Here is a 12,356-nt window from a genome sequence, read left to right on the forward strand (position 1 = left end):
AATAAAAGCAAATGCTGTGGCATAGTGAAGGTCGGTCACAGTCAAAAGTTCAAGGTTTGGGTTCGTTCTTTCTTTCTTTCTTTCTTTCTTTCTTTCTTTCTTTCTTTCTTTCTTTCTTTCTTTCTTTCTTTCTTTCTCTTTAGTTTTGTTTGTTTGTTTGTTTTTTAAATCCTATAGCTCAGCAATGAAGCCAGGGGCTCTTTTCACGTTAGACTGTACTTGCAGAGTTACATGGATAACACAAGCAGATGTTCCTACTGTTTGGCTTTCACTGTACCCATTTCTATAAAGTTAGTTCCACTTGGAAAGTGTGTGGAATAAAACCCATAATCAGTTTACATGGACCTTAAAATATCAGAGGTTCATGCTCATAGCACACAGAGACGTAACACAGGACAATTAGCATGAACTTCAAATCAAACTGGGAAATTAAAACTGCTGCACTCTATGCCCTGCTACCCTAGTTTCATGCTCTGTTTGTCTGCAGCAAAGCTGTGGATGGTAAAACACACTGTGTTTCCTCCTAAAGTTAGAATAAGTTGGAAAAAAATATGTTTGAAAAAATAAGGGGAAATTAATTTTAACTCTGAGATGCACTGCTCCTTCCGCAGTGTGTCAGAGCAATTAGTGAGCGTCAGATCAAAGGCTCTGCACTGCAGACAAGGGAGAAATAGAACCCAGTGTAAGATGTCCCCTTGCAAGGACAAAATATATGCAAATAAATTGCAGGTAATTAGGAGATCTGATACTATACCACCGCCAGGAGGAGAGGGTCAGCAGTTACATCTGATAATAGCTTCTTTCTTGTATTTGGGGATCACTTCTTTCCAAAAGAAGAGCTAAATATTGATTAAGTGATATCACAAATACCACAAGATTATCAAAGCAATTACAGGGATTAACTTCCTAAAATGTTCCAGCGCAACCTCAGCCGCAGAAACCGTGCCAACTTGGTAATGGCTATTAACATCTGCATGAACGGGAGTAATCCCCCGGGTTTGTTTTTGTTGTTTTTTGTCTCTCTCAGTCTCTGATCGCTCGTATATATAAAGTAGTTGTTATAAGCACGCGGGATGCAGCCCTGTGGAGCCTTATTCTGCTTTCCCCAGAGGGACCTGCTCTGACTCAGGGCAAGTCCAAGGCCAAGCAAGGCAAACACAAGGCATCTAGTTGTGTTGCCTGCTTTCCCATGAGAACACCATCATTATTAGAACAGGGGAGGAGACCTCGCTGGTCACAGTGCCTCGTATGGATATGTTGACTTCAATCACACCAGCGCGGTCTCATTCCACGACGGCACTGTCTACCTAGGGACTGAAAGTGCTGCAGCCACCTTTGACAACAACCTGGAGACAATTATCTCCACTGGAGAAGAGGTCAGGCATAGTCCAGGCTGCTGGGCAACTTCTGATCCCTGGAGACCATGCTCACGTTCGTGCTGATGGGGACGACTCCCTTCTGCTTCCATTTTTCTCCCCTCACTCTTCTCGTCGGGGGAGAAGCAACTTTAAAGCATGGGAGAGACAGACAGAGAGAGCATGACGCCCTATAATCCAACAAGTCAACTTCCCGAGCTCAAACATGAACTGATTTTTTTTTTCTTCCCTCGCCTTATAAAAAAGAAATTGACTTTTGTTTGGAGTTTGTGAAAAGTGGGACTCGGGGCCCAGTCAATGGGGCTCCCCGCGGCGCGGGCTGAGTGGAGCCATCTCGAACCAGTCAGCCGCGGCACCAATTAATCCGCTCTTTGTCACAGCCCCGGCCTCAGCAGCAGCGGCAGCAGTAGCAGCAACACATTTGGCCATTGTTCAGACCTTCATGCAACGGGATTTACCCTTTCAAAGAGGCAGTTTTGTCCCAAAGAGTTCGAGCGGAAGTTTCTCACTGACAATTTGCCCCAAATAGATAGATTTGTCAGCAGCAACCTTTAAAAGCAAAAAGCCATGGAAGGAAAAGGGGAGAAAAAGAAGTGTGGGGGGAAGAGCAAGTGCATCCTTGTCCGTCCATCCGTCTGTCCGTCTGTCTGTCTGGGGGTCAGTCCTGAGCAGGTGGGGCGGGCGAGAGGCCTGAGGTACAGCGGGGTGAGGTGGCAATGACGGGGGCTCTCGCTCATGGCAAGGCCGATGTAGCAAGGGAGCTAACAAGCTCCCGGGCTGCCGTACGGCTGCTCTGACTTCTGAAAGCCTTTCAGGGAGCTTCTGTTACGTGGCTTTGTCATGCCTGCTACACAGCACCGTGCCGGGCTGCGAAGGGTTTCCCAGCCTCGGGCTCGCCACTGGCAGACCAGGCATGGTTCCCCACCGCCCTGCCACCAAAACCTACATTTATACCAACACCAGCATTTTTTTTTTTTCGAGGACAGTGCAGCATTTCCCACACACAGGGCCCTGAGGCCCATATCTCAGGCAGAAAAAGGTGAAACAAACCCACGGGTATTTCCTGCTGCCACACAAGAGCTGCTGCGCTCCTTAAGGGCAGATCCCCCCTGTGGGCTTCAGGGACTGCTTTCATGAACTGAGGGTCTAATGAGACCTTGCTGAAGGCACAGCAAGCTCTCTCCCCAGCCTGGGCTCCAGCAGACCCAGGGCTATCCCAGCAGCAAGGAGACAGCCCTGCTCTCACACTGGGGGCAGCACCAGGGAAGGCCCCAACTGAAACATTAGCACCTCTTTACAGCACAAATCTGGCAAAAGTAGAAAAACATGCCACATCTGTGACTCCACATCCCATCCTGTTTACCCTCTGGGTTGACTAGAAGTTTTGTGTAAGCTCTATGGAGCTGAAACCTTGAGCCCTGCCCTAGGAAAGACTGGTAGATGTTGTTTAGCTCAATCCATATGTTGTCTAGTTTACACCAGAACTATCCCATCACCTAGACCCCAAGCATAGCCTGCCCTGCCCCAGAGGCATCAAAGAAGACAAATTTTCAGGGGAATGAGTAGTTCTGCTGTGCCTGTGGTGTTCATCTTCTGGTATTCAGGCAATCCTGGGTTCCCAAACACAGCTGAAGAAACCCAGTTCATTGAAGTAGGTCTGTTGCGGTTATCTGACTAGAAGGAGTGGCATGAGAAAGAGATGCAAGGCAACTATACAGCCCTACAACTTCACAGTGAGCTCGGGAAACTCCATTGCTGGGTGACAGGCAGTCCAGCTCTTCTGTCAGACTACTTTGTCTCGCTGTATCTTAAATGGATTTGATCTACATTACTCAAAGAACCTCATTGTGTGAGCACTGCCCTGCCCACTGGTGTTTATTTGATGGCCTTCCCGAGGCATTTCCTGAAAGACACAAGGAAAATGAAGGCCAAGTTCAAACTGACATCTAAAATGTCATCAGCCTGCTTTATAACCACCCGGCTCCCCTCAGCCTGCCTACACCTGCTCTTCAAATGGGAAAAGGGTACAGGAGGCTGCACCCTAATCACAAACCAGCCAGAAGCAGGGATTGTTTGCAATTAGGTTGGGGCAGTTCCAAGCAGATTGGCTTACTGCAAAGCTGAAAATGAAGCATGTTCTAGGTGGCCTTCAGCACAGAAGACAAAGCTCAAAAGACAGTTGCAGATCGGCAGTGTCCTCAGCTGCAGTAGGCAGGTGTAAGACCTAGGACCTTCCCCATCTGCAGGCGAGGTTTAAGAGGCTATAAGACCAGGTAAGTAAGGACAGACACAGCTTACAATGGCACAAGACACTGAGATGTGCTCAAAGCCAAGCTGCATGGTTGCAAATATGTTCAAAGACGGTTTTCTACAGAAAATCCAGAAGACACAGAAGCCCATGTGGCATCTCACCTTGCTCATATCCAGTTACTGGATATGGCTGAAAATATTCTGAGTGTGTTTACCAAGTGCACAAGTAAAGAGAACAAAGAACCCAGGTCCTCTGTTTATCTGTCAGGTACTGATTCATTTCAGATTCATGCCAGCAAAAGCACTAGGTGGACTTGGGCAGCATCAGCCAACACCGGCTGTCAGGACAATACATAGAAAATGTCAATAATTATCAAACAAATGCTCCTGACAACACAAAATTGGTTAATTAGCCATACACTGGATTTTAAAACCGTTTTTCAACCAAATCACAGTACTTGGATCTCTCTCAGGATTTCCTGAACGTCATGATCTAATATTCAGTATATTCTCTGCACTTGTAAATTGGCGTAAAAGCACTGTTGAAAAATAATCTGCACACTGGACTTCTGCAGCTTGTAACCAAGTCATCTACCAGAGCTACGCAGCTTTGCTTAACAACGTCAGCTTTACCACGGAGAGGGGTAACTACGAAAAGCAGTTGATGAGAATGCTACTAATTGTTATCACTCTGCAAGCACTGTTCCGTGCTGAACTGCTGCCCTTGCCCATCATCTGAATTTTAGATGCTCCAATACTTTGTGCTCTGCATTGTAGCACAATGTTAAGCCACAAAATAAAGCTTTATCCCATAATTCCCAGGAATTACAGGATAAAGTAATGTGTTATTGGATCACATCTCACCAAAGAGATACCTTCTCTCATATCCAGCCACCTGGAATCCCCTGATGCTTCCTTTCAGTGATACTTGCATGTCCTTGTACACCTGCAGTAAAATCACATCTGGCAGAATCATATGGGGACACGAGTGAAAATATTTGAAGTTTTTTTAAAGCACTTTGAGCTTGGGATCCCTGCATCAGTAGTGTGTGATTACCCCACACTGCAGAAAGCAGTGTGAACCACCAAAATAAACTGCAGGTTGAAGTGCATTTTATTTGAGCTGGTGACTGACAGGAGTCTCCAGTTCAGATGGGCTGCCTGCAGCTCCCATTGTTCATGCCAGGTTTTGCAGATCATCTGCACACCAGCAATCCTGCTGAAGCCTATTGAAACACTTCGTGTTTCATACGGCAGATGGAAGACTGCAGGATCAGGATCTGTCTCTTGGTGATATATTTTCATTTAACTGCTTTTTCTGTTCAGGTAGAACAAGTGGAAATAGCTGCAGGAGTTAAATCGTTTTACAGGGGATCATGGCAGAGCTCTGCTTTCTTCTTTTCTAAGAGCTTAGAGTGCTAGATTTCGTTACACACACTTAAATCCCTCGTTTATCAAGTTTGCTATCCTGTCCTCAACAATTTCTGATATTTCAAGTGGCAGAAACCCCCAGCTAACCTCATAATGCATCTAGTTAGTTGCAGGGTGACACATACTGTGCTCTTCTCTGTTCGGACTCGCAAGTAATTGCTCTACCTGCAAAGATATTCAGAGACCTATATTTTATGAAGCAAGAGATAGAGCAAGAATGTCTATAAACGTCGTAGATAGTCATAAAACTAGTCATCTCTTCTTAAAAATCTATCTGCACCAACTGACTCAATACATTCAGGCAGCACTGAATGCTGTGTGCTGACTCAATGCTGCATCTGGAAATACTTATTTTTGTTGGTTCTAAAATTGTTTCCCTAAATAGATGCCAGGGATCTGGTCTCCAGCCAATATCAAGAGACATAGCTAAATTGAAGTCAATGGAGCCGAGCCATTATATTGCCAGGTAGAAATATGTCCCTTCTGAAGAACGTTCTTTGCTGCCATTACACAGTGTATTGTGTGATTGCCTCAAAGGTCAGCCTGTTAATAGGCTTCTACAGCAAAATTTGGGAAGCCAATCTACCATAAAAATGATTACAGTCAAAGTGCTATCAATCAGGGTCATAGCTGAGGCAACCCTTTCCTACACACACACACACACACAAGTATTTAGGACTTAACCAGAGATATTCATTTAAAAGATTGGTAAAATGATTTTTAAATGTCACAGCATAGCTCCAAGATGTATTTATTCTTTGTAGTCAGCATTCTTTCATTGACAATTTGCAACTATTAAAGTACAGACCTGATCTTGTTTCACATTTTCTTTTATTGAGATATTTTTGCCCTCATATTCCGACCCTTAACTAGTTTTTTACTGCTGTGTCTCTGCTGCCTTCAGTATCAATATTGTCTTTTGTGTTCTTGTCAGTAAAACTAAAATGAGGCTGTTTCCCTCTAAATTAGATTGCAGCTGCTGCTACATCATTGGCTTATTACGACACTTTGATTTATATCTAACTAGCAAACTAACAAATAAGTCAAGTTACTAACTAGAGCTGCTTTGTTAAGCACTTGTCTCACATTGTCTAGATGGGATCAGGTACCAATGTAGGCGTATAAGCCAAGCCTGACATATCCCTTTCAAAGGCATATGTGATTAATGGGGCATTTCATTGCTGCAAGTGAACTCAGGCTTGTTCCACCCCTGAATAAAAGTACTGAGAAAAAGTGCAATGACTTAGACACATTCTCTTTTCCAACTGTCTTTCCAAGGTGCAATTTTTCCTGCCATTCTGCGCAAGGCAGCTTTGCAAATACACGCCCATCAGATGCACACATGGAAACAGAAATATGAAATCATTGTTTTTAACACAGTCATCGGCTTCTTTAACCAAGCACGCACACACAAGGCAGAAACTCACCCCCGTTTTACCAGCAACTGCAAGGACTGCAGGTCTTCTCTAACTTTCTGCAGGATTGGTAAATCCAGGTCAAGGATGGGCTGAGAGCAGCTCAAGACAAAAATCTACCAGAGGTAGCTGTGGTGAATTCATCAGGACTCCTCGGTGAGTGGCGGCTGAGCACAGGGTGCCGCTGGCTCGGGGCAAGGCACTCCCGGCTGCAGCAGGAACACGTTTGCACTTTACAGAGCGTATATAAACAAGAGGAAAGCCCTCTCGTGCCAGGAGGGAGGGAGCGTTTACAGGATGGTCAGTTCATTGGATCATCTTTCTGCTTCTCAGATTTTCACCTCATCTTGTCCCAGAGCACTTTAGGTCAGCCATTCCACGGAGATTCGTTCGCTGAAGGTGAGTTCATTTTACTGAGATCCAAAAGTCTGTCAGATAGGAAAAAATAAGCATCCCGAAATGCAGTTTCCATCAATGGCATGGAAAGGACATCTCCAGAAGCACTGCAGCTACCTCTGCAGGGGAGGGAGCTGCACCCTGGATCTCCCTTAAGGATGGCAAAGGAGCCTCATGCGACAGCTTCTTGGGCACTTCCAGGTGTCCTTCAGGAAGGATAAACCCCACCCCAGCTGTGTGAAGCCACCTCAGTCAGTACCACACCACCATGCAGGTAAGGTTTTGCAGCCCGGGGCTCACAGCCAAAGACTTGCCCTCAGCAGGTGAGGAAATGGACAACCACACACTGGCTGGATGCATCTCAGGTGGTGAAACACAGGTGTGGCAGCACATCCAAACACCATGCGTGGCCTCTTCTGAAGCAGCCTTTGCAGTGCTGCTGCCTGGCCGTCTGCCTGCTTGTGGGTATGGCAATGGGTTTGTGGAGGAGCCACAGGACCAGGGACTGACCTAAAAAGAAAGGAGGGAGCTCCCAGCTTCAGAGTGGACTCACAAATCCAGAAGAACAGAACTGAGCGCCTGTTTGCCATGAGCTTGCTGTTGCAATCATCGCAGTGCTCCTTCCTGACACCTGTAGCAGGGGAGGGAAGTGGGAACAGTTCCTCATGTACCCCAAAGGAGTAACAGTTCCTCCTCCCAGGATAAAACAGTTCTGTCTTTTCTTGCCTCAACTCCTTTTGAAGAAAAAAGGGTATGTCAGGTTTGCCAGATCTTACCCAACACTTTCCCATGGAAAGAAACAGATGAAAACAACATACCTGTGGACTCTTCTGCTACATTCATACATGTCTGTCAGCTTAAGTTTTTCCCTCACCTTCTCTTCTCTTCTCTTCTCTTCTCTTCTCTTCTCTTCTCTTCTCTTCTCTTCTCTTCTCTTCTCTTCTCTTCTCTTCTCTTCTCTTCTCTTCTCTTCTCTTCTCTTCTCTTCTCTTCTCTTCTCTTCTCTTCTCTTCTCTTCTCTTCTCTTCTCTTCTCTTCTCTTCTCTTCTCTTCTCTTCTCTTCTCTTCTCTTCTCTTCTCCTCTCTTCTCTTCTCCTTTCCCCTTTCCTTCCCCCTTCCCCCTTCCCCCTTCCCCCTTCCCCCTTCCCCCTTCCCCCTTCCCCCTTCCCCCTTCCCCCTTCCCCCTTCCCCCTTCCCTTCCCTTCCCTTCCCTTCCCTTCCCTTCCCTTCCCTTCCCTTCCCTTCCCTTCCCTTCCCATTTCCCCTTCCCCTTCCCTTTACTTTTCCCTTCCCCTTCCCCTTTTCCATTCCTTTATTCACTGACGATTTTTTTGGCTCCACATCTGAAGAACAGAGAACAGGAGCAAGGGGAAGGCAGAAACAGTGCCCTTAAGGATGGGTGGCACATCAAAATCTTCTTTCTGCTGAGATACCAACAGAAGGAAAGATGCCTGAGACTGTGGCACAGCAGCTACAAGTGTCACCAGCACACACAGGCAGCCACAGCCCAGCACCCTGGAGAAATTTTGGGGAAAAGGGAGCGCGTGCCACCTCTGCAGAGGGCTGATAGCCATTTCTGCTCCCGAGGCATTACGAGGAGGCAGTAACTTCCATTACTGTATTAGCATCTTCTGTATACGTGGGACTGCCTAATAAACAGAAAGCTAAATACGACGGTAAATGCTAAGTGGTAATAATGGCAAAAATGGTAATTACTGGGTGCTAAATATAATTCCCTGCCTCGCTGCAGTTGGGCTGCATCTCCAGCGAATGCCCATGGAAACAGCTTTGACCGTGGAGAGCTGGGGCTGGGAGAGCTCTTCTCCGGGCAGGTTAGAGGAGCTCTGGGCTGAGAGGCAGAGAGTTTGACCTCTTCTTTTTCACCCTCGGAGCAGCTCATGCAGGGGGTGCCCAGGGCCGGGTTTGGGCCCTGCTGCCAATTAACCCGGCTTTGGCCTCCAGGCCCTGCTAATGTGGCCCCGTCCTCTCCTCCCCTGGTGCTTTGGCCGTCGCCCAAGGAGGTGACCCTTTCCCTGCCTCCTGGAGGAGTGAAAATCCGCCTGCATCTCCCTTTCCTCGCGTTTCTTTGCTTTCTGGGGCCTCCTGGAGCAACTCCCCGGGACGCTGGGACAGCGCTCCCCAGGCTGCTTCCCGGCCTCCTTCCCTCGAGCATGCAGCAGCCGCAGGGAGGAAGACGAGGGTGAAAAACCCGAGCCAAAGGGCTCCCAAAGGGGGAGGAAGGCTCGGGCACCCCAGTGCTGCGGGGCCGGGCCCTCCTCTTCCTCCTGCCCAGCTCCGCACAGGCAGCAGCCGCGACTTCAGCTCCGGGCACTTCGGGACGTGCAGGGATTTCCCAAATTGGGGCAGGGCAAAGCTGTCCCTTGGGGGGGGAAAAAAAAAAAACCCTCCTGCCCTGCTCCCTGCTGCAAGAAGCAGGGGGGGACCTGCAGGATGCTCCCCCGGAGCCCCGCGGCGAGGACCAGGGCGAACCGCGGGGAAACGTAGAAGAAACGGGATCTTTCTCCCTCCTTGCTCTTTTCCTTTTGTCTCTATTTTTTTTCCCTTTCCCTTCATTTATGCTTTTTTTTTTTTTTTAGAGGGGGTCGCTTTTTCTGGCAGCGGGAGCCCAGGGGGAGCGAAGAGGCGGAATGGCCTGAGCAGCCGCCGGGTGCTTTTACTTTTATTTTTATGTTTTTATTTTATTTTTTTTAATTATTATTTTTTTGGCGGGGGGGAGCCGCTCGGAGGTTCATTAACATCATTCGCATTTTAACCCCTCTCCGCCGCTCGGTGACGTCAGGCGCCGCCGGGATTTTGGGGGGAAAGCGAGAGGGGAAGCGCGGTGGGCGAGGGGCGTCCCCTGCCCTCCCCGGCCGTCCCCTCCCCTCCCCGCCGCCTGTCACAGCCCCTCCGCCGCTATTAGAGAGGGGCCGAAGCCCGCAGCTCCGAAAAGCTCCAAGTCAGCTCCGAGGGGCGCGATGAACTTCTGCAAAGCTTTTCCCTTCGCAGAGCGCTCGCTGTCGGGGAGGCAGCCACAGCCTCCTCCTCTGACGCCTTTTCCCCCCTCGCCTTCTTTCGCCCGGCTCTGATCTCGCTGCTCCGAGGCGCTCGGCGGCTCCCCGCTCCCCATCCTACCTTCCTCCTCCTCCTCCTCCTCCTCCTCCTCCTCCTCCTCCTCATTGTTGTCCTCGCTGCTCTGCCTCCCAGGAGCGCGGTGGAGAGCCCACTCCGCACCCCCCGCACCCTGCCGGGGTCCCGCGAGCATCTTGTGCCGGGTGGGGGGGGCGGCTCCAACTTTGGCTCGATTTCGTTTCTTTTTTTTTTTTTTTTTTTCTTTTTTTATATCTATTTTTCCCCCTTCTTTTTCGCTCCTCGAGAGGAGGACATCGCCGGGCGGGCGGCGGCGAGGATGTGCCGGCCCCCGCAGCACTGAGAAGCCCCGAGGGGAGGCACCTGCCCGCCCTAAACCGGGGGGGGGGTCCCGACACTTCGCCCCCGACTCGGCGGCTCTCCGGGGGGCTTCGAGCATGAGCAAGCCGGCGGGATCAACAAGTGGGTAATAACGCGCCCGAGGCTCCGAGCAGCATCCCCGGGCACGGCTCTGCAGCCTGGCCCGGGTTGTGGGGAGGGGGGGGGGGGAAAGGGGATAGCGGAGGGGAGGGATTTTTTTTTGGGGGGGGGGTCCAGGCTGTGCTTTGGATCCGCACCCCCCGACATAGCGAAAAGAAAAAAAAAAATCTTGTAAAATCTTGTATTTCCCTCCCGAGCGGCAACGAATATATAGGATCCCGGCTCCCCCGAAGGAGCCTGGGCTGGGGGCTGCCCCCCAAGACCCCCCCCAAGGCTCCCCGAGCCCCCCAAGAAGCGGGGCGCGGAGCCGACCCCCGGCAGCGGCGGCCCCGGGGGCCGGAGGGGGCTGCGGCGGCGGGGAGCGGGCTGCTCGCTCCTGGGGCTCCTGGGGGGAAATTTGGGGTTTTTGGGGCACCACGGAGCTGACCCGAGCCTGCCGTCCCGCGGATTTTTTTTTTTTTTTTTTGGGGGGGGGGTGATTATTTCTTTAGGGAGTTGCAAACTCCGCTCGCTCCACGCCGCCGAGGGGAGGATTTCGGCGCGGTGCTTTCTGCACACGCCGCTTCCAGCGGCACCAAACGAGCCCTGCGACGGGGAAAGCGGCAAAGAACTTAAAAGTCACATTTCCCTTAATCCCAAATCCATGCGCCTCATAACTGGGGAATTTAAAGCATGAGCAGCCGGCCTCGGCCGCTGTAATCCCGACGGGGCTCGGGGAGCGAGTGGGTAACATGGATGGAGTCAGTGACAAAGGGGGGGGGAAAACACCCAATCCAATTTAATGTCTGACAAGTGATGGATCGGACGTTTATTTCCTCTCGGGCAGGCTCCCGGTGTCGCGGAGAGGCGGAAAAAAAATATATATTAAAAAAAAAAATCCTAATAATAATCCAGGCTGAGCCCGGAGGGGAGCGGAGGAGGCTCCTGCCCCCGCCACCCCAAAGGCCTCCTTCTTGTCCCGACCCGGCTCGGCCTCTGCCTCCCCGCAGGGCCAAGGGAAGGGTTTTGGGGGGGTCCTGGGGGACTCCCCGTGGGCTGCAGATGCCGCTGGGGCCCGGCGAGCCCTCGGGTGGGCTCCGGGGAAGGGGCTGGGGGAGGCCGGGGGGCTGAGCCCCGAAGGAGGGCGCAGCCACCGCCGCGGACATTTTGCGCAGGGAGCCCCAGAGGCCGCGGATCCTCCTGCCAGCGTCCTGCTGCTGCTGGATCCCACCCCAAACCCCCTCTGCGTCCCCTCTGTCCCCCAGCCCTCCAGGCCTCTTGGGGACGGGGACACCACAGGCTCTGGGGGGGGCAGAGTCTGCCTGGGTGGGCAGCGAGACCCCATCCCGCTGCCCCCCGAGCCCAGCCTAACTTCTTTCAACAGCCTCTGATGGTAATTACAGTAATCGGGGCTGCCATATATCCTTTAAGCAATTATGACACACACACAGGGGGAAGAAAAAAAAAAAAAAAAAAAAAAAAAAAAGAGCCCCCGGGGACCCCCCGTCGGGGAGGGGATGTGCAAAACGCTTTCCCAGCCGAACAGAAATCCCATTGCCTCGGCGCTGGGCTTCTGGGATGAAGCCGTACCTGGGCGCTTTTAGGTTTATCTCATCATCCCATGTCAGGCTGATATTCTCTGCCCACCCTCCCCGGCTCTTTTCATTCGTATTTGGCCCTGCCCGAAAGTTTTCTCCTAAAAACCTCGGCGCGGCGGGGACGGGTGGGATGGGACGGGTGGGATGGGATGGGGTGGGATGGGATGGGATGGGATGGGATGGGATGGGATGGGATGGGATGGGATGGGATGGGATGGGGTGGCTCCGCTGCCGTGCCCCCCCCTCCTGCCCCTTCCTCCCGGCGCTCCGACGGCCGCGGTGAGCTGGGTTTGGTGCGGTTTTTATGGCTGTGGCTGCCTAAATCCTATAGCGGAGCATCC

At 50.9% G+C, this 12,356-nt stretch overlaps 1 protein-coding gene across 1 annotated transcript in view; it reads left to right on the forward strand.

Moving 5' to 3' along the window:
* Positions 1-10,395: 10,395 nt before the first annotated feature.
* NR2E1 (nuclear receptor subfamily 2 group E member 1) overlaps positions 10,396-12,356 on the forward strand; it is a gene marked incomplete at both ends in the record, with an annotated part of 12,983 nt that continues 11,022 nt past the window's right edge. Inside the window, one exon of the mRNA XM_082758350.1 lies at positions 10,396-10,420. Within this exon, the coding sequence (XP_082614476.1) occupies positions 10,396-10,420 (25 nt within the window). The remainder of the gene's footprint in view (positions 10,421-12,356) is intronic.

Source organism: Aythya marila, assembly GCF_965140915.1.
Source record: "Aythya marila genome assembly, chromosome: 3".
Classification (NCBI taxonomy): domain Eukaryota; kingdom Metazoa; phylum Chordata; class Aves; order Anseriformes; family Anatidae; genus Aythya; species Aythya marila.